Raw genomic sequence first — 25,140 nt, 5'->3', positions numbered from 1 at the left:
TATCATTATCATTATTATTGACCCTAGTAGAATTCAGAGTTGTATTTTTTAACCTTACTTTTGCATCCCTTCCAGATGCACCAGGAAGACCAGAGGTGACTGATGTCACAAGATCAACAGTGTCACTGATTTGGTCTTCCCCAGTGTATGATGGAGGCAGCAAGATTGTTGGCTACATCATAGAGCGTAAGCCAGTCAGTGAAGTTGGAGACGGTCGCTGGCTGAAGTGCAACTATACCATTGTATCTGACAATTTCTTCACTGTGACTGCTCTCAGTGAAGGAGACACTTACGAATTCCGTGTGTTGGCCAAGAATGCAGCAGGGGTAATTAGCAAGGGATCAGAATCTACAGGCCCCGTCACTTGCCGAGATGAATACGGTAAAAAAAAAAAAAAAAAAGAATAGTCAATGTTCTCCTTTTAAATTACCATAATTTATGTGAAAATAAACTGTCATATATTCATTCACATCTATTTTGCCTATGACAGCTCCTCCCAAAGCTGAACTGGATGCCAGATTACAGGGTGATCTGGTTACCATCAGAGCAGGCTCGGATCTTGTTCTTGATGCTGCAGTTGGTGGCAAACCTGAACCCAAAATTATCTGGACCAAAGGGGACAAGGAACTAGATCTCTGTGAAAAAATCTCTTTGCAGTATACTGGCAAACGAGCAACTGCTGTGATCAAATTCTGTGACAGAAGTGACAGTGGAAAATACACTTTAACAGTGAAGAATGCCAGTGGGACCAAGGCCGTGTCTGTCCTGGTCAAAGTTCTTGGTGAGTATGTCAAGTGCTCTTTTATTTTTCTAGCATTTTCAAGTGTGGGCAGAAAGAAAGATTTTCATCATTGCTTGTCATTCCCCGTTTCAGATTCCCCTGGCCCATGTGGAAAGCTCACCGTCAGCAGAGTAACAGAGGAGAAGTGCACTTTAGCCTGGAGCCTTCCTCAGGAAGATGGAGGAGCAGAAATAACACACTACATCGTGGAAAGACGTGAGACTAGCAGGCTCAACTGGGTGATTGTTGAAGGCGAATGCCCAACCCTATCCTATGTAGTTACCAGACTCATCAAGAACAATGAATACATATTCCGAGTGCGAGCAGTAAACAAATATGGCCCTGGTGTGCCTGTTGAGTCAGAGCCGATTGTAGCCAGAAACTCATTCAGTGAGTATTAACACTTTTAAATAACTTGGTAGTTGAAATATAATGGGATTGGGGGAGAGGAGGGCAGTCATATCAATAGTGATTTTGTGCAATTCTGATCATCCTTATTTTCATAAAAATATAAACAGCTATTCCATCACAACCTGGCATGCCTGAAGAAGTTGGAGCTGGCAAAGAGCATATCATCATTCAGTGGGTAAAACCTGAATCTGATGGTGGCAATGATATCAGCAACTACCTAGTAGACAAACGTGAGAAGAAGAGCTTGCGCTGGACACGTGTCAACAAAGACTATGTGGTGTATGATACCAGGCTGAAGGTGACTGGCCTGATGGAAGGTTGTGACTACCAGTTCCGGGTGACTGCAGTGAATGCTGCTGGTAACAGTGAACCCAGCGAAGCTTCCAACTTTATCTCATGCAGAGAACCATCATGTGAGTTCCAAGAATCATACATAAACCTAATCCAATCAAAACCATATTACAAATAACTTTCCAACATGCCATTTCCAACAACTTGTACGAATTGATGAATGGTCTAGAAAAGCATATGCTTATTAGAAGGATCTTAAATATAGCCTAGGTCAGAGAACGTTTTGACTTACTACTCCGTTGATAAGTTAGCAATCACATGGCTGAAACTTGTTGCAGTATTTTCCTATCTATGAAAAAAATAAATTATTCTACTATCAATATGAAAGGGATACATTTTATAAATCTTCCTAAGAGTGGGGGAAAAATACATTGTAGTGATAATAACCACTGAAAAGAAAAAAGAGAAAGTCTCTTTTAAGAAGAGGCATAGCAGAGCATAAAGTTTCTAGTATCTTCTTAAGTACCTAACAAACTAATTGTCACAAGAGCTTCAAAAATAACTGACAAATCCTTGCATAGAGTTTGAGGCTAGGAACTAAAAGGAAGAAAACATTGGGACTGTATGGGGAAGTAGAATAAACTGATTCCTGTACTCACTGGAAATGTAGAGGTGACAAGTGATATTAACTGTGTGAAAGGTGAGCAACTAAAGCAAAGTCCCTGAGAATGGGTACTTTAAGCAATGAGCTCAGCTACAAGAACACAGCATAGCCAGCTAAAGTAGCAGGAAAGAAATATCTACCTTTCTAAAGAAGTTTAATTCTTAAAATAATAATAATAATAGTGATAATATAGCATAGAGTGGTGTCCTGTAATATCAGAAGAGCCCAGATACAAAGATTATCTTGGTGAGTATGGACAAAGAACAATGATGCCTTTGTGAGTCTTGAAAATCAAAAATACACATCTCAAAGCTTCCTTATTTGTATAATATCTGAATTCCCCTTTTTAAATTCCATAGATACTCCTGGACCACCTTCTGCTCCAAGGGTTGTGGATACCACCAAGCACAGCATTAGTTTGGCATGGACCAAGCCCATGTATGATGGTGGTGTTGACATCACAGGATATGTTCTTGAAATGCAAGAGAAGGGCACTGATCAGTGGTACCGAGTGCATACCAACGCCACAATAAGAAATACTGAATTCACTGTGCTAGACCTTAAAATGGGCCAGAAATATTCCTTCAGAGTTGCTGCTGTGAACGTGAAGGGTATGAGTGAATATAGTGAGTCAACCGCCGAAATTGAGCCCGTGGAAAGACTAGGTATTTATAATATAAGCTTTTAGGTGAAGTATTCTCTCATCACATCTGTTCATGAATTGATTAAGTTTTGACATTTACTTTCCAGAAATACCAGATCTTGAGCTTGCAGATGATCTAAAGAAGACTGTGACACTCAGAGCTGGGGCCTCATTGCGCCTGATGGTGTCTGTATCTGGAAGACCACCTCCTGTCATCACATGGAGCAAGAAAGGCATTGACCTTGCAAGTCGGGCAATTATTGACACCACTGAGAGCTACTCTTTACTTATTGTGGACAAAGTTAACCGGTACGATGCTGGAAAATACACCATTGAAGCCGAAAATCAATCTGGCAAGAAATCAGCAACAGTTCTTGTTAAAGTATACGGTAAGTATTTGTCTTAAAATTGACTATGCTGTGAGTAGACTCTTTAAAAAGATACACTTTGACCTATGATTGCACACCTCTTGAGAGGAACTATGTTAAGTATATTTTCCTGCCAAAAAAAAAAAACATCTATCAACCAATCAGGCAAATAAGAAGTATGGATCTTTCATTCTGTTTTTCAGATACTCCTGGTCCTTGTCCTTCAGTGAAAGTTAAGGAAGTATCCAGAGATTCTGTGACCATTACTTGGGAAATTCCCACAATTGATGGTGGAGCTCCTGTCAACAATTACATTATTGAGAAGCGTGAAGCTGCCATGAGAGCATTCAAAACAGTAACTACCAAATGCAGCAAGACACTTTACCGAATTTCTGGACTTGTAGAAGGATGCATGTACTATTTCAGAGTGTTGCCAGAAAATATCTATGGCATTGGAGAACCTTGTGAAACATCTGATGCAGTTCTAGTCTCCGAAGTGCCTTTGGTGCCTACAAAGCTAGAAGTGGTGGATGTCACCAAATCAACTGTGAGTCTTGCCTGGGAAAAACCACTCTATGATGGTGGTAGCCGACTCACTGGATATGTTCTCGAGGCCTGCAAAGCTGGCACTGAGAGATGGATGAAGGTTGCCACCTTAAAACCCACAGTCCTAGAGCACACAGTTATTTCCTTAAATGAAGGTGAACAGTACTTATTTAGAGTAAGGGCACAAAATGAGAAAGGCGTGTCAGAACCAAGAGAGATCGTCACAGCCGTTACTGTACAAGATCTCAGAGGTATGTACCAGATCACCAAAAAAAAAAAAAACAATAACAGTAAAGCAAAATAAAGAAAACATTCAGAATTCATGACACTTTGTCATTAGAAATAATGCTTAAGAATAAATGCCTACTTTCTTTCTCATAGTGTTGCCAACCATCGATCTTTCCACAATGCCTCAAAAGACCATCCATGTCCCAGCGGGCAGACCAGTAGAGCTGGTGATACCAATCGCTGGTCGCCCACCTCCTGCTGCTTCCTGGTTCTTTGCTGGTTCTAAACTAAGAGAATCAGACCGTGTCACAGTTGAAACTCATACTAAAGTAGCTAAATTAACCATCCGTGAAACCACTATCAGAGATACTGGAGAATACACACTTGAATTGAAGAATGTAACTGGAACTACTTCAGAGACTATTAAAGTTATCATTCTTGGTAAGGATGTGTGACAAAGACACAAGCAAGTTGTTGGTGTTCAGTCTCCCAATTTTAATTTGAAGTGAAAATTAATTTCCTGAATTTCTTTTTCTTTCACAGACAAGCCTGGTCCACCAACTGGGCCTATCAAGATTGATGAAATTGAAGCTACTTCAGTTACCATTTCCTGGGAACCACCTGAATTGGATGGTGGTGCTCCACTGAGTGGCTATGTGGTAGAACAACGTGATGCCCATCGTCCAGGATGGCTGCCAGTGTCTGAATCAGTGACTAGACAGACATTTAAGTTTACCAGACTCACTGAAGGAAATGAGTATGTGTTCCGTGTGGCTGCAACCAACCGCTTCGGGATTGGATCTTACTTGCAATCTGAGGTCATAGAATGTCGCAGCAGCATCAGTAAGTCCTCAGACCCTTCCACCATTCTCCCCATCTCTGATTCGGAATGTTAACAAAAAAGAGATTTGTTTTTAATATGCCCTACTATAAGTAAAAATAGGTCACAAAATTAACCCTAGGGTCTTCCTAAGATTTCTAAACCTCCTTTTCTTGGAAGTTTTCAACATAGATTGTTTTTTTTAATGAAAGAAAGAAGGAGAGAGTTATGGAGGGATAGATAGAAAGGAGGCAGGAAGGACTAGCTATGCTATAGTGAGAAAAAAAATAAGAGTGCATGCTTAATAAATGTTTATAGAATTGAAAATGAGGAACAGCAAGAAAAGTACAAAAATGAAAACACTGGAAAAAGTCTCAAGAGTCATATACTGTTTAAAAAGCTAAGACACAGACAAATCTATGAGTCTTTATTTTAATTTATTCATATTGCCATGTTGTGTTTCCCTCTGTCTTGCTGTAGGTATTCCTGGACCTCCGGAAACATTACAGATATTTGATGTCTCCCGTGATGGCATGACACTCACTTGGTATCCACCAGAGGATGATGGTGGCTCCCAGGTGACTGGATATATTGTGGAGCGCAAAGAAGTGAGAGCAGATCGATGGGTCCGCGTAAATAAAGTACCAGTAACCATGACACGGTACCGTTCCACTGGCCTTATTGAAGGCTTAGAATATGAACACCGTGTCACAGCCATTAATGCAAGAGGGACTGGAAAACCAAGTCGTCCTTCCAAACCCATCGTTGCCATGGATCCAATTGGTAAATATGTTTTGTATAAATCAGGTTTACTGAGGTATAATTTAATGTGGTAAAATTCACTCTTCTTATATAGTTCTATAAGTTTTGGAAAATGTACCACTGTGTAACGACCCTCACAATCAAAATATAGAATATTTCCATCAAGTTAATATTTCTAAAAGCACTTTAAAAACTGTAGATAAATGTAAGATAGTAGGAGTGATCATAAAGCACATTTAAGACAGAGGAAAAGGGAAGAACTATATTTTTAATTTTAATTTTAAGTATTTTTAATTGATAAAATGAATGGAATTTTTACAAAATGAAAAATATTCTAATACAAACAGTCCATATTTCCACAACTCACTGAATTTGTTAGGCAGCACAGTTGATTGTCAGCTTTGCAGCAACTTTAACAAGTATGCTATGGTCTTATTCTTATTCCCAGCTCCTCCAGGAAAGCCTCAAAACCCAAGAGTTACTGATACAACAAGGACATCAGTCTCCCTGGCCTGGAGTGTTCCAGAAGATGAAGGAGGATCTAAAGTCACAGGCTACTTGATTGAAATGCAAAAAGTAGATCAACATGAATGGACCAAATGTAACACCACCCCAACCAAGATTCGGGAGTATACTCTAACACACCTACCTCAGGGCGCTGAGTACAGATTCCGTGTCCTAGCTTGTAATGCTGGCGGACCTGGGGAGCCCGCCGAGGTACCAGGAACAGTCAAAGTCACCGAAATGCTTGGTAAGACATATGATCATTTACTTTCTGCTATAATTGCCTTAAGACTTATTGCCTACAAAAAAAAAAAAATGCTGAATTGTAACCCTCTCTTTTTTCCCAGAATATCCTGATTATGAACTAGATGAAAGATACCAGGAAGGTATCTTTGTAAGACAAGGTGGAGTCATCAGACTTACCATACCAATTAAAGGAAAACCATTCCCAATATGCAAATGGACCAAGGAAGGCCAAGATATTAGTAAGCGTGCCATGATTGCGACATCTGAAACGCACACTGAGCTTGTGATCAAAGAAGCAGACAGAGATGATTCTGGCACTTACGACCTGGTTCTGGAAAACAAATGTGGCAAAAAGGCTGTTTATATCAAGGTCAGGGTGATAGGAAACCCCAACACTCCAGAAGGGCCACTTGAATACGACGACATACAAGCTCGCTCTGTAAGGGTCAGCTGGAGACCACCTGCTGATGATGGTGGTGCTGACATCTTGGGATACATCCTCGAGAGACGAGAAGTGCCTAAATCTGCCTGGTATACCATTGATTCCAGAGTCCGAGGTACATCTCTGGTGGTAAAAGGCCTCAAAGAAAACGTAGAGTACCATTTCCGTGTTTCAGCTGAAAACCAGTTTGGAATTAGCAAACCCTTGAAATCTGAGGAACCAGTCATACCAAAAACACCACTGAGTAAGTGCTCTTCCAACCACACATTTTACAATTCTTTTGTTTTGAAATGAAAGCCACCAGCCTACAAGATTTGGGACTGTACTCTAACACATGTGTGTTTTCTACTTATAATTCCTAGACCCTCCGGAGCCTCCAAGCAATCCTCCAGAAGTACTGGATGTGACCAAGAGCTCTGTCAGCCTGTCCTGGTCACGGCCCAAAGACGATGGTGGTTCTCGAGTTACAGGCTACTACATTGAACGCAGGGAAACATCAACTGACAAGTGGGTCAGACACAACAAGACTCAGATAACCACCACAATGTACACCGTCACTGGGCTTGTTCCTGATGCTGAATATCAGTTCCGCATCATTGCACAGAATGATGTTGGCCTAAGCGAGACCAGCCCTGCTTCTGAACCAGTTGTTTGCAAAGATCCATTTGGTAAGGAGAGAGTTTCCAAAGGGGTTAGAATCAAAGAGGCAAGCCATCTTTGGTCTTTCTCTTCTATTTCAACAGTAAAGCTGATTTCTTTTTCAATTGTTCTCAAACATTTCAGATAAGCCAAGCCAACCTGGAGAACTTGAGATTCTTTCAATATCCAAAGATAGCGTCACTCTACAGTGGGAGAAACCTGAATGTGACGGTGGCAAAGAAATCCTTGGATACTGGGTTGAATATAGACAGTCTGGAGACAGTGCCTGGAAGAAGAGCAATAAGGACCGCATCAAGGATAGGCAATTCACGATAGGGGGTTTGCTGGAAGCTACTGAATATGAATTCAGGGTTTTTGCTGAGAATGAGACTGGACTTAGCAGACCTCGAAGAACCGCTATGTCTGTAAAGACTAAACTAACTTGTAAGTAGCCATTAGTTCTCTGCTTATGATTTACAAACTAAGCAACATGTTAAGGCTAATTCTTCCTGTATACTAAGTAGATCTCCAGAAAGCTTTATTGGAGAGCAAGTGTTTGGAAAGAAATCACTCCCTTTGGCAATGCACACTCAGGGAATAATTGATACTATATTCTACAGGAAGTCATTCTAAGCACATAACCTCAGCAGATGTTAGGTGCAGTGAACTGAACATCTTCCTAGAGCAATTTCTCCCTTGAATGTAATGGGGTTTTTTTAATACTTCCTAACAAGACTTAGGTCAACAAATGTACCCCACTTCAGTGAACCTAAATAAGGGCAAAGATACAACAGATTTATAGAGAGAGCTCATACTTCCCCAAAACCCCATACATTGTTAATGCCTCCCAATCAGAAAAAAGCCATTCTCATAATAATGTGATGATATGCTCGCTGAATCTCTATTTTCTATATGACCCCCAATCACTGCGAAGAGTTTTTAAGAATTAGACTCATATGTAAATTATGGTATCTAATAAAGTTTTAGTCAACAGGATAAATTCATTCCTGATATACAAAGACAGAGGATTAAAGATGCAGTAGAAATAATAATGCATTAATATAATCTTTCATATATTTCAGCTGGAGAGGCCCCGGGAGTACGCAAAGAATTGAAGGATGTTACCACCAAATTGGGTGAAGCTGCTCAACTCTCATGCCAGATTGTTGGGAGGCCTCTACCTGACATTAAATGGTACCGATTCGGTAAGGAGCTCATACAAAGCCGGAAGTACAAAATGTCTTCAGATGGACGCACACATACGCTGACAGTAATGACAGAGGAACAAGAAGACGAAGGTGTCTATACCTGCATGGCTACCAATGAGGTTGGAGAAGTAGAAACCAGTAGTAAGCTTCTTTTGCAAGCAACACCACAGTTCCATCCTGGTTACCCACTGAAAGAGAAATACTACGGTGCTGTGGGTTCAACACTTCGACTTCATGTTATGTACATTGGTCGTCCAGTACCTGCCATCACTTGGTTCCATGGCCAGAAACTTTTGCAAAACTCAGAAAACATTACTATTGAAAACACGGAGCACTATACTCATCTCGTCATGAAGAATGTCCAACGTAAAACTCATGCTGGGAAATACAAAGTTCAGCTCAGCAATATTTTCGGAACAGTTGATGCTATCCTTGATGTGGAAATACAAGGTATTTTATTTTCATTTTCAGTGGTTTTTACTTTTAAAGAATAAAAAGATCTTGGGAAATACACTGTGAAAACCACTATAATTGTATTTTCGCCCAACAGATAAACCAGACAAACCTACAGGACCAATTGTGATTGAAGCTCTATTGAAGAACTCTGTGGTGATCAGCTGGAAACCACCTGCAGATGATGGAGGCTCCTGGATCACCAATTATGTAGTGGAGAAATGTGAGGCCAAGGAAGGGGCTGAATGGCAATTGGTGTCTTCGGCCATCTCAGTGACAACCTGTAGAATTGTGAACCTCACAGAAAATGCTGGCTATTACTTCCGGGTTTCAGCTCAGAACACCTTCGGCATCAGCGACCCTCTGGAGGTCCCCTCGGTTGTGATCATTAAGAGTCCATTTGGTGAGTACAATCTCTTGTACAATGTCTACAATCTTCATATGGCAAAATTTCATCTTTACATAAAACTCTGTTTAACACAAAGAAATTTTGCAAGGAAATAGCAAAGATTCAGATAAAGTATAAGCGCCTTTTATCTCACTTAAATTGAATTTTTGCATATCTAAAAGGGCAAATATATACCCTATCCCCTTCTTCTTTAAAAAGAAACTTTGTGTTTTGATAAGTTTTTTAGCATAAAGTAACTAATTTCATTTTTATGGAATAGTTATTCTTAATAGAACTGTGGGTTCCTAACATTTTATTTCTACAAAATAAGCTTTTAATAAAGCTGCTTGTTTCACCTCATAACGCAAATCTTTTTTGTTTCTTTTAAACAGAAAAGCCAAGTGCTCCCAGCAAACCAACGATTACTGCTGTCACAAAAGATTCTTGTGTTGTGGCTTGGAAGCCACCTGCCAGTGATGGAGGTGCAAAGATTAGAAATTACTACCTTGAGAAGCGTGAGAAGAAGCAGAATAAATGGATTGCTGTGACAACAGATGAAATTCGAGAAACCGTCTTTTCAGTGCAAAACCTTATTGAAGGTCTTGAATATGAGTTCCGTGTGAAATGTGAAAACCTAGGTGGGGAAAGCGAATGGAGTGAAATATCAGAACCTGTCACTCCCAAATCTGATGTCCCAATTCAGGCACCACACTTTAAAGAGGAACTCAGAAATCTACATGTCAGATATCAGAGCAATGCTACTTTGGTCTGCAAAGTTACTGGTCACCCGAAACCTATTGTGAAATGGTACAGACAAGGCAAAGAAATCATTGCAGATGGATTAAAGTACAGGATTCAGGAGTTTAAGGGTGGCTACCACCAGCTCATCATTGCAGCTGTCACGGATGATGATGCCACAGTTTACCAAGTCAGAGCTACCAACCAAGGGGGATCTGTGTCGGGCACTGCCTCCTTGGAAGTGGAAGGTAAAAACAAATTAGTAAACACCAATTTGGTGCTAGATGACATGTTATTAATTGAGGGGGGAGGTGTTGCACTTAAATACTGTTAGGTATTGCTAAATGTTATTCTTTCTTCTTTTATTCTGATACAGTTCCAGCTAAGATACATTTGCCTAAAACTCTTGAAGGCATGGGAGCAGTTCACGCTCTCCGAGGTGAGGTGGTCAGCATCAAGATCCCTTTCAGTGGCAAACCAGATCCTGTGATCACCTGGCAGAAAGGACAAGATCTCATTGACAATAATGGCCACTACCAAGTTATTGTCACAAGATCTTTCACATCACTTGTTTTCCCCAATGGAGTGGAGAGAAAAGATGCTGGTTTCTATGTGGTCTGTGCTAAAAACAGATTTGGAATTGATCAGAAGACAGTTGAACTGGATGTGGCTGATGTTCCTGACCCACCCAGAGGAGTCAAAGTTAGTGACGTCTCACGAGATTCTGTCAACTTAACATGGACTGAGCCAGCTTCTGATGGCGGCAGCAAAATCACCAACTACATTGTTGAAAAGTGTGCAACTACTGCAGAAAGATGGATCCGTGTAGGACAGGCCCGAGAAACCCGTTATACCGTGATCAACTTATTTGGAAAAACAAGTTACCAGTTCCGTGTCATAGCTGAAAATAAATTCGGCCTGAGCAAGCCTTCTGAGCCTTCAGAACCTACTATAACCAAAGAAGATAAGACCAGAGCTATGAACTATGATGAAGAGGTAGATGAAACCAGAGAAGTTTCCATGACTAAAGCATCTCACTCTTCAACCAAGGAGCTCTATGAGAAATATATGATTGCCGAAGATCTCGGGCGTGGTCAGTTTGGAATCGTCCACCGTTGTGTTGAAACTTCCTCAAAGAAGACATATATGGCCAAATTTGTTAAAGTCAAAGGGACTGATCAGGTTTTGGTAAAGAAGGAAATCTCCATCCTAAACATCGCTAGGCACAGAAACATCTTATACCTCCATGAATCATTTGAAAGCATGGAAGAATTAGTCATGATCTTTGAGTTCATATCAGGACTTGACATATTTGAACGCATTAACACAAGTGCTTTTGAACTTAATGAAAGAGAAATTGTAAGTTATGTCCGCCAGGTCTGCGAAGCACTTGAGTTCTTACATAGTCATAATATTGGACACTTTGACATTAGGCCAGACAATATCATTTACCAAACAAGAAGGAGCTCCGTCATTAAAATCATAGAATTTGGTCAAGCCCGTCAGCTGAAGCCAGGGGACAACTTTAGGCTTCTGTTCACTGCCCCTGAATACTATGCCCCTGAAGTCCACCACCATGATCTTGTCAGCACAGCCACAGACATGTGGTCACTTGGAACACTGGTCTATGTGCTGTTGAGTGGTACCAATCCATTCCTGGCTGAAACTAACCAACAGATAATTGAGAACATCATGAATGCTGAATTTACTTTTGATGAAGAAGCATTCAGAGAGATTAGCCTTGAAGCCATGGATTTTGTTGACCGGCTGTTGGTGAAAGAGAGAAAATCTCGCATGACAGCATCTGAGGCACTCCAGCACCCATGGCTGAAGCAGAAGACAGAAAAAGTCAGTACTAAAGTTATCAGAACATTAAAACACCGGCGTTACTATCACACCCTGATCAAGAAAGATCTCAACATGGTTGTATCAGCAGCCCGGATCTCCTGTGGTGGTGCAATTCGATCTCAGAAGGGAGTGAGTGTTGCTAAAGTTAAAGTAGCATCCATTGAAATTGGCCCAGTTTCTGGGCAGATAATGCATGCAGTTGGCGAAGAAGGAGGATATGTCAAATATGTATGCAAAATTGAAAATTATGATCAGTCTACCCAAGTGACCTGGTACTTTGGTGTCAGACAGCTGGAGAACAGTGAGAAATATGAAATCACCTATGAAGATGGCGTGGCCACCATGTACGTCAAACATATTACCAAATTCGATGACGGCACCTACAGATGCAAAGTAGTCAATGACTATGGCGAAGACAGTTCTTATGCAGAGCTATTTGTTAAAGGTGTGAGAGAAGTTTATGACTATTACTGCCGTAGAACTATGAAGAAAATTAAGCGCAGAACTGATACGATGAGACTCCTAGAAAGGCCACCAGAATTTACCCTGCCTCTCTATAACAAGACAGCTTATGTGGGTGAAAATGTCCGGTTTGGAGTAACCATAACCGTCCACCCAGAGCCTCGTGTAACATGGTATAAGTCAGGTCAGAAAATCAAACCAGATGATGATGACAAGAAGTACACCTTTGAATCTGACAAGGGTCTTTACCAATTAACAATCAGCAGTGTAACTCTAGAAGACGATGCTGAGTATACTGTTGTCGCAAGGAACAAATATGGTGAAGACAGCTGTAAAGCAAAGCTGACTGTAACCCCACACCCACCTCCAACAGATACAACCTTAAGACCCATGTTCAAACGGCTACTGGCAAACGCAGAATGCCAAGAAGGCCAAAGTGTCTGCTTCGAGATCAGAGTGTCTGGCATCCCTGCACCAACGCTAAAATGGGAGAAAGACGGTCAGCCGCTGTCCCTTGGGCCCAACATTGAAATTATCCACGAAGGCTTGGACTATTATGCTTTGCACATCAGGGATACTTTGCCTGAAGACACAGGTTATTATAGGGTCACAGCCACAAACACAGCAGGATCTACCAGCTGCCAGGCTCACCTACAAGTGGAACGCCTGAGGTACGTCAAACATGAATACAAGAGCAAGGAGGAGCGCGAACGACACGTACAAAGGCAAATTGACAAGACACTAAGAATGGCTGAAATTCTTTCTGGAACTGAAAGTGTGCCACTGACACAGGTAGCCCAAGAGGCTCTGAGAGAAGCTGCCATCCTTTACAAACCAGCTATAAGCACCAAGACTGTAAAAGGGGAATTCCGACTTGAGACGGAAGAAAAGAAGGAGGAGAGAAAACTCCGTATGCCTTATGAGGTACCAGAGCCACGCAAGTACAAGCAGACTACCATAGAAGAAGACCAACACATTAAGCAGTTTGTGCCTATGTCTGACATGAAATGGTACAAAAAGATACGCGATCAATTTGAAATGCCTGGGAAACTTGACAGAGTTGTACAGAAAAGACCCAAGCGCATCCGCCTTTCAAGATGGGAACAGTTCTACGTGATGCCTCTTCCACGCTTTACAGATCAATACAGACCTAGATGGCGTATTCCCAAACTGTCTCAAGATGATCTTGAAATGGTGAGACCAGCACGCCGGCGTACACCTTCTCCTGATTATTACTTTTATTACAGACCGAGAAGACGTTCTCTTGGTGACATCTCAGATGAAGAATTACTCTTGCCCATTGATGACTACTTGGCAATGAAAAGAACAGAAGAAGAGAGGTTGCGTCTTGAGGAAGAGCTTGAATTAGGTTTCTCAGCTTCACCCCCAAGCCGAAGCCCTCCACGTTTTGAGCTATCCAGTCTGCGTTACTCTTCACCACAAGCTCATGTCAGGACGGAGGAAACAAGAAAAGACTTCAGATATTCAACCTATCACATCCCAGTGAAGGCTGAGACTAGTACAAGTTATGCGGAACTGCATGAACGGCATGCCCTGGCCTCCTATAGACAGCCGAAACAACGGCAAAGGATCATGGCTGAGAAGGAGGATGAAGAGTTGCTTCGTCCAGTTACTACCACCCAGCGTCTCTCAGCATACAAAAGCGAGCTTGACCACATATCAAAGGAAGAAAAGTCTAGAAAGAAATCAAGACAACAGAGAGAAGTGACAGAAATAACAGAAATTGAGGAAGAATACGAAATCTCAAAACATGCTCAAAGAGAGACATCCTCATCTGTGTCTAGACTGCTGAGACGACGGCGCTCCCTGTCTCCAACTTACATTGAGTTAATGAGGCCAGTGTCCGAGCTGATCCGGCGACGTCCACAGCCGGCTGAGGAATATGAAGACGAATATGAAGATGACACAGAAAGAAGGTCTCCTACTCCAGAGAGAACTCGCCCCCGCTCCCCCAGCCCCGTGTCCAGTGAGAGGTCTCTCTCAAGATTTGAGAGGTCTGCAAGATTTGATATCTTTTCCAGGTATGAGTCCATGAAAGCTGCTTTAAAGACTCAGAAGACCTCAGAAAGGAAGTATGAAGTTTTGACTCAGCAGCCTTTTACGCTGGACCATGCCCCTCGAATCACATTGAGAATGCGCTCCCACAGGGTACCATGTGGCCAAAATACATGTTTTATCTTAAACGTTCAGTCTAAGCCAACTGCCGAGGTTAAATGGTACCATAATGGTGTAGAACTCCAAGAGAGCAGTAAGATTCGTTACACCAACATGAGTGGGGTACTGACCCTGGAAATTCTGGACTGTCATATTGATGACAGTGGAACATACCGTGCTGTGTGCACCAACTACAAAGGTGAAGCTTCTGACTATGCGACCTTGGACGTAACGGGAGGGGATTACACCACCTATGCTTCCCAGCGCAGAGACGAAGATGTCCCCCGATCTGTTTTCCCTGAGCTGACAAGAATAGAGGCATATGCGGTGTCTTCATTTAAGAAAACATCTGAGATGGAAGCTTCTTCTTCAGTCAGGGAAATGAAATCACAGATGACAGAGACAAGGGAAAGTCTCTCATCATATGAACACCATGCATCTGCAGAAATGAAAAGCGCTGCAATAGAAGAAAAGTCGCTGGAAGAAAAATCCACACACAGAAAGATCAAGACAACTTTGGCAGCAAGAATTCTAACCAAGCCAAGGTCCATAACTGTCTATGAAGGCGAGTCCGCAAGGTTTTCTTGTGATACAGATGGTGAGCCAGTACCAACTGTGACCTGGCTGCGTGGAGGACAAGTGATCAGTACTTCCGCCCGCCACCAAGTGACCACCACAAAGTACAAATCGACCTTTGAGATCTCTTCAGTCCAGGCTTCCGACGAGGGCAACTACAGCGTGGTGGTGGAGAACAGTGATGGGAAGCAAGCAGCACAGTTTACCCTGACTATTCAAAAGGCCCGGGTGACCGAAAAGGCTGTGACAGCACCACCAAGAGTCAAATCCCCAGAGCCTCGGGTGAAATCTCCAGAAGGAGTTAAGTCTCCAAAACGAGTGAAATCCCCAGAACCAGTGACTTCTCACCCAAAAGCTGTCTCACCAACAGAGACAAAACCCACAGCAACAGAGAAACTCCAGCAGCTCCCTGTCTCTGCCCCACCCAGGATAACTCAGTCCCTGAAAGCAGAAGCTTCTAAAGACATTGCAAAGCTGACCTGTGCAGTCGAAAGTAGTATATTATCTGCAAAAGAGGTCACCTGGTATAAAGATGGCAAGAAACTGAGGGAAAATGGACATTTCCAGTTTCATTATTCGGCAGATGGTACCTATGAGCTCAAAATCCATAACCTCACTGAATCCGATTGTGGAGAATACGTTTGTGAGATTTCTGGTGAAGGTGGAAGTTCCAAAACTAACTTCCAGTTTACGGGACAAGCCTTTAAGAGTATCCATGAGCAGGTATCAAGCATAGCAGAAACTAAGAAATCAGCTCAGAAAACTGCTGAGTCAACAGAAACCAAGAAATCAGTTCAGAAAACTGCTGAGTCGACAGAAACCAAGAAAACAGCTCAGAAAACCACTGAGTCGACAGAAACCAAGAAAACAGCTCAGAAAACTGCTGAGTCAACAGAAACCAAGAAAACTGAGCCAAAAGCTCCGGAACCAATTTCCTCGAAACCAGTAATTGTTACTGGGCTACAGGATACAACCGTTTCTTCAGATAGCACTGCTAAATTTGCAGTTAAGGTTACCGGAGAACCCCGGCCAACTGTCATCTGGACAAAAGATGGAAAGGTAACCAGTCTTAAATGTCCCTTAATTGCATCTTCTAAAAAGTAACCTCTTCCCTCATCCCCATCTCCCAAAGAAAGTTTAAAATTAAATCATTTTTTAAAACTCAACTCACTTGCATTCTACAGGCTATTACACAAGGAGGTAAATATAAACTCTCTGAAGACAAAGGAGGATTCCTCCTAGAAATTCATAAGACTGAGACCTCTGACGGCGGGCTTTATACTTGCACAATAACAAATTCAGCCGGCTCTGTGTCCTCGAGCTGCAAATTAACAATAAAAGGTAGGTTGGCTTTGATTCTTACCAACATTTTTCAGAAGATGACATTAACAGAACATTTCTAAACATTCTCCCTTACACACACATACACACACACAAGAAAGTACTAAAATAAAACTGTTTTCCAAATCCTAGAATACCATTTATACACAAATGTAGAAATGCACATATGTGAAGTTAGCATATACTTTTATATTATCTTTAAAAACACACATCAAATAGTGCCTAATCGTATGTGGTGTTATATAAGATTCCACAGAGTCAGCCTCTGCTTCCAGGAATGTTTAGGAATAAAGTCAGGTGAATACACAAAATGGCATGGCTTCCCCAAACCTTCACTTTTGCTAATTTTCCAAGGCAATGCAAAGTTAATGAAACAACCAGATCAGTTTTCCCAGTTAAAATTAGTTTGCTTTCATCTCAGTCTTCTAAAACATGTCAGTGTTTTTTATTAATCAAAATCTCCTAAATCCTTTGACTATTCTTTTCAAGATTTTTTTTCCCATAAGAATCATCTTCAATTTAGTTTAGTTTAAGGAGTCATTATACTGATCACAAAAGTCACGCATGACAATTTTCCAAGATTGGGACTAAGAAAGAATTAGCTACACCTACACTGCATACAGAAGTCAACATTTTTTCTTTGTATTTTATTCACATGCAGAAGCTACAAAAGAGTAAAGGGTGGGGCCTCTTTCTGGTTAAGTTTGCCTTACAGAAGTTTCTTTTTTAGCTGTAAAAGACACTGAGGCGCAGAAAGTATCCACACAAAAGACCTCTGAAATTACATCCCAGGAGAAGGCAGTAGTCCAGGAAGAAATTTCCCAAAAAGCCCTAATTTCTCAAGAAATCAAGAAGTCAGAGGTGAAATCTCAGGAAAAGTTAGCCATGAAGGAGGAAGCTTCAAAGGTTCTGATTTCTGAAAAAGTCAAGAAATCAGAAGCAGCTTCCCTGGATAAATCCATTGTCCATGAGGAAATCTCTAAAACATCACAGGCATCCGAAGAAATCAGAACTCAGGCCGAGGTGAAGGCATTCTCTACTCAGATGAGCATAAATGATGGTCAGAAAGTGACTTTAAAAGCCAACATTGCTGGAGCCACTGATGTGAAATGGGTACTGAATGGAGTAGAGCTAACTAACTCCGAGGAGTACAGATACGGTGTCTCAGGCAGCGATCAGACCCTAACCATCAAGCAGGCCGGTCACAAAGATGCAGGAATCCTCACCTGCATCGGCAAAACCAGCCAAGGAATCGTCAAGTGTCAGTATGATCTGACCCTGAGCAAAGAACTCTCAGATGCTCCAGCCTTCATCTCACAGCCCAGATCTCAAAACGTTAACGAAGGACAAAATGTTCTCTTTTCTTGTGAAATCAGTGGCGAGCCATCCCCAGAAATCGAATGGTTTAAAAACAACCTCCCGGTAAGTTTAATTATGAATACAGTATTGAAGAAAATTTAAAATACCATATCTACTCCTGAAGAGCTCAGAGGAATACTTCTCTTTTTCCTCCTTCTTTTTAGATTTCCATTTCTTCAAATATCAGCGTAAGTCGCTCTAGAAATGTATATTCTCTTGAAATCCGAAATGCATCTGAAAGCGACAGTGGGAAGTACACAGTTAAGGCCAAAAATTTCCGTGGCCAGTGCTCAGCTACTGCTTCTCTCACGGTCCTTCGTAAGTATATCTTTGCCATTTTCCTTACTCGCTTAAGGCCTTTATGTGTTCTTTTGTCTTTGTCTTCTGCACACAGCAAACTCTCTGAAGCCTTGTTAAATTCCATGTGTAAGAAGCACAGGCCTCCTGTGTGAATTCATCCTTATGGCCAGAGTTTCTTTATAGCTCAACAGAATGTGGATGAGTTAACTTTCAAGGCAAAGCTACCAACTGCCCTATTACATTTATTTTCAGAGTGCACTATATATATTATTTTCTATATGCCTAATCATTTTTCTCCTAGTGATTCTAGCGCCTGCATGTAATGTAATGATAGAAATATCAGGATTTGTTTCTTGGAGACATTGAGCTGGCTCTTGACAAATGTATGTATATATGTATTTGCTTATGCTTCCACAGCAAATTGTTCGGGTTACACTTCTGTATGTGTGTGTTTAAGTTTTCCATTTCTGTGAGTCAGTGTCACATGTCACCAATTAACCAGATGTCATTGGTGTTCACTGTGTATCTGCTATGCTCCACAGCTCTAGTTGAAGAACCTTCCAGAGAGGTAGTATTGAGGACAAGTGGTGACACGAGCTTGCACGGAAGCTTCTCGTCTCAGTCAATGCAAATGTCGGCCTCTAAGCAGGAGGCCTCCTTCAGCAGTTTCAGCAGCAGCAGTGCTAGCAGCATGACTGAAATGAAATTTGCAAGCATGTCTGCCCAAAGCATGTCCTCCATGCAGGAGTCCTTTGTAGAAGTGAGTTCCAGCAGTTTTATGGGAAAAGCTAGCATGACGCAACTGGAAAGCTCAACTAGTAGAATGCTTAAAGCAGGCATAAGAGGTGAGCAATAAAATTTCTGGTAGAGGTAGACAAGCCTAGTGGTATAGTCTTTAGTACATACAATTCAGTAGAAAGCAAATCATTATTTATTCAGTGATCCTAAAACGTTTTTGTTGTTGTTTCATAAAGGAGTTCCACCTAAAATTGAAGCTCTTCCCTCTGACATCAGCATTGATGAGGGCAAAGTTTTAACAGTAGCCTGTGCTTTTACGGGTGAGCCTACTCCGGAAATAACGTGGTCCTGTCGTGGAAGAAAAATTAAAAATCAAGAACAACAAGGGAGATTCCTTATTGAAAACACAGATGACCTGACAACTCTGATCATCATGGACGTACAGAAACAAGATGGTGGAATTTATACCCTGAGCTTAGGGAATGAATTCGGATCTGACTCTGCCACTGTGAATATAAATATTCGATCCATTTAAGAGGGCCTGTGCTCTCATACTCAGACTCATTCTTAACCTTTCACAAATGATCCACATGGACTAATCTTTCTGATCTGTAAATATTTAAAAAGAAGAAGTAGTTTTGTATCAACCTAAATGAGTCAAAGTTCAAAAGTATGCATTTCAATCTTTTCATAATTGACCTAAGAATATTATACATTTTCTAGTGACATGTACATACTGTATATAGCCGGATTAACGGTTATAAAGTTTTGTACCATTTATTTTATGACATTTTACACTGTAACTTTTGAAACTAACTGTTGGTAGGAGAAAGTTACTTATGGAACGAATACCCTGCTCAACACTTAATCAATCTTTGTGCCTCAACATAATGTTGATGTCTAAGTATGCCTCAATGGGTCGAGAAATTCCCCATTGAAGATGTCCTATCCACCTAAAAGAAGATGCTGTGCACATCACCTGACATGTGCACCAATACCTATCGAATCAGAAATGTAAGGCATTGGTGATGTTTGCATTTACCCTCCTGTAAGCAACACTTTAACGTCTTACATTTTCTCTGATGATGTCACACTCAAAATTATCATGACTTAAATATTACCAGAGCAAAGTGCAACGGCCAGCACTTTGTTCGCTCATTTTACACTGTCTCTGACCATAGAGAGTGCCTGGATAGCTTGGAAAAGTAACATCGCCTGGCCATCCCCTCATTTAACCAAGCTATTCAAGTATTCCTATGCAGGAGCAGTGCCACCTCTTGGAGGTCCCAGGGTGCAGCCAACGCCTTCGTGTGGTAGCTCGAAATTTAAATTACACCTCAGAAACCGGGGCAACTAAGCAATGAGCCGCAGCAAAAAATCAACAAGAATAAGAACCAAATAAAGCTGTCGTTAACTTTAAAAAAACAACATCATGACTAACTGCCCAAAAGGTCAATTTGATGTAGTTCTTTTTATGCAGGTATAAATTCAATTGTTAGTTATAATTGTTGGACCTCCTTGAGATAGTAACAACAAAATAAAGCAAGCTATCTGCACCTCAAAATGTGTGGGTGGTGGTTTTCTGTGGACGTCTGGGGTGGGGAGGCATGCGCCTTCACGGATCACAGAAATGATCACAGATCAGAGAAAGCAACTCCAGTACAAAATAGCCCATACTAAGTTCTTTAAAGCAAATATTTAAACTATTGCGTTGAATGTATTCAACAGTTTTTTAAAAAGCATAGATAGGGTTCTCGTGGATAAATTTATCCCCGAAAGTTAAGAAAAATCCCTCAAATTAACAGATTAAATCTACACTTATCAAGAAAAATATTTTTTTTGGAGCTGATTCAACTAAATCCATCAAAGATATTGAACATCTACAATTCACAATATTTTGTGCTGGACACCACGTGGAACAAGACAAAGATGAGCAAGATGATATAGACCCTGTCCCTGAAGGACTGGAGGGAAGAGAAATATGACAACAGAATCCATGTTGACCACTGTAGCTCCAAATTGAGGCAGAACAAATAAAGGTCCTCAGAACTAAAGAACTTGTTTTAAATGGTATAGTCCTACATGCTTTTTTAAACAACTGATCTATACTTGATAATAAAATATCTAGTGCCAGAAAAATCTATATTTATCCACTTCAGTTAGATAATCATAATTATAAACCTATAAAGTTGATTATTTGCCTAAATTATCATCTCCTAAATGTAAGTACAAGTTACAAATGTAAGTACAATTACCTCCTAAACCTAAGTACCAGTAGCCAAAGCTGAAGCACATGACTGTCGATTTTTATTCTCCAAAAGAATATCTTGGGTCTCCACTGATTTATTCAGCAAGTATTCTGTCTTGAGTCACATTCCCTAAAAGCAGAACCTGAGAAAGGAATTTTTTTTCTTTTCTTTTCTTTTCTTTTTGTGAGGAAGATTAGCCCTGAGCTAACTGCTGCCAATCCTCCTCTTTTCACTGAGGAAGACTGGCCCTGAGCTAACATCCATGCCCATCTTCCTCTACTTTATATGTGGGACGCCTGCCACAGCATGGTGTGCCAAGCGGTGCCATGTCCGCACCCGGGATCCCAACCGGCGAACCCTAGGCCGACCAGAAGCAGAACTGCGAACTTAACCACTGCGCCACCGGGTGACCCCTAGGGATTCCTGTATAAGTAATTTTTTGAGAGATTGCTCTCAGGAAAAAGGGGATGAGGGAAGCAGGGCTGAGGAAGAAAGCTAAGCTAGAATGTGGTCTCAGCGGCAGCTTCAGCGGATCCCACCGAGAGCGTCAACTGTACCAGAGTTGGTTCCATCTTGGAACAAGGGGGCTGACCTTTTGCACCCCCTTATCGGCTAGTCAGTGGCTACAGGCTGTGAGCTTGGGCGGGGGTTGGGTGGGGGTGGGGGTAGATAACCTCCCAGGCTGGAGGGGTCCCTTTTCGCCAGAGCAATCTCTGCAGTCTAGGGCCACTAAACAGCCAACACTTAAGAAACCCGGGGTCGGATACACATACCCTGGGGGATCTGGGAGGTACCAAGAGCATCCACTACACCACCTAACAACTTTAAACGCCCATTCTCACCTTCAAATGAGACGCATGACTTACAGAGTGATTCCTGAGGACGATTCCCAGCCCCGACACGCTAATATTTCTCACATGTCCTATCCGTGGCCGAGATGCAGTCCGTGTTGCTGAGAATTCTAAAGCTGAAAGGATTGCGCTCTTCTGTAGTTGCGTCCCCCAGGCCCTGAGATCCAGCTTGGACCTGAGGGAGAAGGGAGGGGCAACGACCTACCCAGCGAAGGAGATCTACGCTAAAGGCCAGGCCTGGCTTCTTTTTATGTACTAGAGGAAGCCCGCGGCCTCTCAAAACGCACAGTGTGGCGGTGAGGCGCATCTGAGAGGATCGCAAAGGGAGGATCCTGGGCAGTCCGTCGGAGGCACTCCTGCTAGAACGACAAGAACCCTTTCCGGGTTTACCAGCCAGACTCCTTCCCCTAGCTCCTCCAAGAACAGGGCTCCCTGGCGGAGGTGCGGGGAGCGAGAGGGGATTCCTGCTCCGCACCGCCCCACCTTCAGCAGCCCCGGGAGTAACTTCTCAGCGTCATTGCATCACTTCCGAGTCAGACCACCTTTCTCTCCCCATGTCGACAGGGGGCGACAGAGAGCAAAAAGCCTCTGCCTTCTCCCGGATTCCAACCCATTCGATCCACAAAACCCATGAGGGGTATTCCCTGTCATCCTGCTCCTCTTTTTGCTGACTCCTTTCTGTCTGTTTTATAAACCCCAGTCCCTGGCTACCTATAAGCACCATAATGTAGGAATTACACATCGGCACTCAAAGCCCAGAGTATCAAGCTCAAATCTTGGATCTGCTATTTACTAACTTGTGTGACCTGGGGCAGGTAATGAACTCCGTTCCTTGATGTTCTCATCCATAAAATGGAAATAACAACATCAGTCTCACAGAGTTGTTGTGAAGATTAAACAAATTACATGTAACACTCTTAGAGCAGTGCCTGGCACAGGACCCTGTCAATACGAGGGGACATTATTATATGAGGGCCCACCGTGCTGAACATTGCAGTCAGGGACCAGAGAAGCAGCATTTTAGAGCAGACCTCGCATAGGTCTCACTCATGATCGCTAGGCCTGTTATCTTGCTGGGGCTGCAGGAACAAAGTACCACACATTGGGTGGCTTACACAACGGAAAGGCTGGAAGTCCAAAATCAAGGTATCAGCAGGTTGCTTCCCTCTGAGGGCTGTTAGGGAAGGATCTGTTCCAGGCCCTTCTGCTTGACTTAAAGATGATCATCTTCACATTCACATAGCATCCTCCCTGTGTACATGCGTGTGTCCGAATTTCCCGTTGAGAAGGATACCAGCATATTAGATTAGGGTCTACCCTAATTACCTCATTTTAACTTTAGTATCTCTGTGAAGACTCTATCTCCAAATAAGGCCACCTCCTGAGGTACTAGGGGTTAGGACTCCAACATATCTTTTTGGGGGGACACAATTCAACCCATAACACTAGAATGATGGCCATGGAACAACATATTTTTATAGGAAGTATTTTGATGGAATTTCTCAAAAGATAGATTTATTGTCTCTATCCAATAGTAGCTGATTACATAGATGAACCATGTAGAGGTAGGTCAGAAATCAGAAACAGCCAGTAAAATAACAGGTTAAATTGACAGTCTCCTTGGTGACTGATTGAAGAATAATGTTTTATGATCGTGCTCCAGGAAGAGAAAGTAGTTTGTATTTCCTTACTCTGCCCTAAATATAACTTAGAGACATTCAGGAAAAGAAAGTCCAGTTTCCTTGTAAGAGGAGAAAATAGTGTCTGCTAGATAAATAGAAGGACTTTTGAAAATAAATCGGCCCATCAATTTTGATTCTAAGGTCATAAAAAATGAAAGCTTAGTTTTTTTGCCTTTTGGTATTTTAGGATCAATATGTCCCACTCTTCCTCAAGAAGTTAGTAGATGTTTTGAAAAAAAGTGTTTCACAGCAAAATAAACTTAGGGATTAGGTAATCATACTTCTTTATGCAGGACTTCTTGGAACCTTTGATGAGCTAGTATGTGTTGTGATTCTCCAAGAGCTGACAGACACAGTACTCCCCAAACTTATCTGATGATGCAACTGTTTTCATTGGTGCTGCATGTGATGCTGGCTGAGACAAGCTACAGCAGGTGGAAACATGGAAGGTGTGAAGAGGACTAGATCTTGTAGGAGGAGGAACTGGATATCACCTGATAAATGAAATAAAGTGCTATGATTAAAAAGAAAAAAAAAGAATCTAAAGAGTTTGCGAGCACCTTGCTGAGGCGTCTATCTGATCCAGTCAGAGAAATGGGGAACAGTCAGGTTAGAGGACATTACATGGAAAAGCTGCGACCTGGAGTGTGGGGTGAGATAAGGAGGGGTGGGGCCGGCTTTCTAGGCGTAGGACCTTTGCACCTGCAAAGCCTGGGGGAGGGGAGGAAGGATAAAGGTTAGCAAGGCTGGTGCAGGAACCTCTGAAGGGCTGGGGCAAGAGGTGGGGCACCACTGCAGAAGGCCTCGTACACCACATTATAGGGTTTGGGCTTTTCTGTAAGAGGGAAGGGGAACCATGAAAGAGATTTAAGCAAACTCGTTACTTGCATAAATTTTAGTTTTACAAAGTCTTTAGCCATTCTGGGAAAGTTATGACATCTTTTTGCCATTTTACATCAAAGAGCTTACTTCCTCCTGGGGGGACTCCACTCACACAAAGACTTTTACCTGCCACCAAATTTCTAGCCCATAGTGGCCCTGTGATTGTAGTCCCAGGGCTTTCTAGCCATTCGTGGAAAGACCTTTCTTAAGATTGTCTGAGGACTTAGGGATACATGTAACAAAGCCAGGCTAGGAGACTCTCCAGGCACAGGAAGAGGTGTGGGGAAGAGGGGTGACTTGTGGAGATGGGAGGGCACCTTACTGCTCGCAGGCTTCTCAGTGACAAGGACCACTGCTGTGGAATTGGCAGTGGAGAGGTACAAGAGTCCGGCCCAGCAAGCCAAGTTCTCCTGAGGATGTGGTGTCAGGAATGTGGCTCCTGGGGCTCCCGCTCCATTTTAAGAAAAGGTGGGAAGCAAGTAAGAAGAATGGGCAGGTCCTCTAATGCTTCCCAATCTGTCAGGAAATTCCTGCAAAAGGAGCAT

The 25,140-nt window shown here is 42.2% G+C and overlaps 1 protein-coding gene and 1 long non-coding RNA gene across 2 annotated transcripts in view; one reads left to right on the top strand and one right to left on the bottom strand.

The window, feature by feature from the left end:
• TTN (titin) overlaps positions 1-20,495 on the top strand; it is a 269,108-nt gene extending 248,613 nt beyond the window's left edge. Inside the window, exons 329-351 of the mRNA XM_070580292.1 lie at positions 76-381; positions 491-781; positions 875-1,171; positions 1,300-1,605; positions 2,507-2,812; positions 2,898-3,179; positions 3,362-3,955; positions 4,086-4,373; positions 4,476-4,775; positions 5,233-5,535; positions 5,963-6,265; positions 6,366-6,950; positions 7,069-7,374; positions 7,490-7,789; positions 8,428-9,003; positions 9,104-9,409; positions 9,787-10,380; positions 10,509-16,252; positions 16,378-16,534; positions 17,265-17,956; positions 18,058-18,211; positions 18,736-19,038; positions 19,168-20,495. Of these exons, the coding sequence (XP_070436393.1) occupies positions 76-381; positions 491-781; positions 875-1,171; positions 1,300-1,605; positions 2,507-2,812; positions 2,898-3,179; positions 3,362-3,955; positions 4,086-4,373; positions 4,476-4,775; positions 5,233-5,535; positions 5,963-6,265; positions 6,366-6,950; positions 7,069-7,374; positions 7,490-7,789; positions 8,428-9,003; positions 9,104-9,409; positions 9,787-10,380; positions 10,509-16,252; positions 16,378-16,534; positions 17,265-17,956; positions 18,058-18,211; positions 18,736-19,038; positions 19,168-19,466 (13,592 nt within the window). The 3' untranslated portion in view covers positions 19,467-20,495. The remainder of the gene's footprint in view (positions 1-75; positions 382-490; positions 782-874; positions 1,172-1,299; positions 1,606-2,506; positions 2,813-2,897; positions 3,180-3,361; positions 3,956-4,085; positions 4,374-4,475; positions 4,776-5,232; positions 5,536-5,962; positions 6,266-6,365; positions 6,951-7,068; positions 7,375-7,489; positions 7,790-8,427; positions 9,004-9,103; positions 9,410-9,786; positions 10,381-10,508; positions 16,253-16,377; positions 16,535-17,264; positions 17,957-18,057; positions 18,212-18,735; positions 19,039-19,167) is intronic.
• The window catches only part of LOC139076651 (uncharacterized), a 52,741-nt gene extending 30,202 nt beyond the window's left edge, over positions 1-22,539 (bottom strand). Inside the window, exon 1 of the long non-coding RNA XR_011528457.1 lies at positions 22,023-22,539. This is a non-coding gene — a long non-coding RNA (uncharacterized lncRNA). The remainder of the gene's footprint in view (positions 1-22,022) is intronic.
• Positions 22,540-25,140: the final 2,601 nt, after the last annotated feature.

Source organism: Equus przewalskii, chromosome 17, assembly GCF_037783145.1.
Source record: "Equus przewalskii isolate Varuska chromosome 17, EquPr2, whole genome shotgun sequence".
NCBI lineage: Eukaryota > Metazoa > Chordata > Mammalia > Perissodactyla > Equidae > Equus > Equus przewalskii.
Note: the sequence above shows the minus strand (reverse complement) of the source record. Positions and strands in the feature narration are given on the sequence as shown.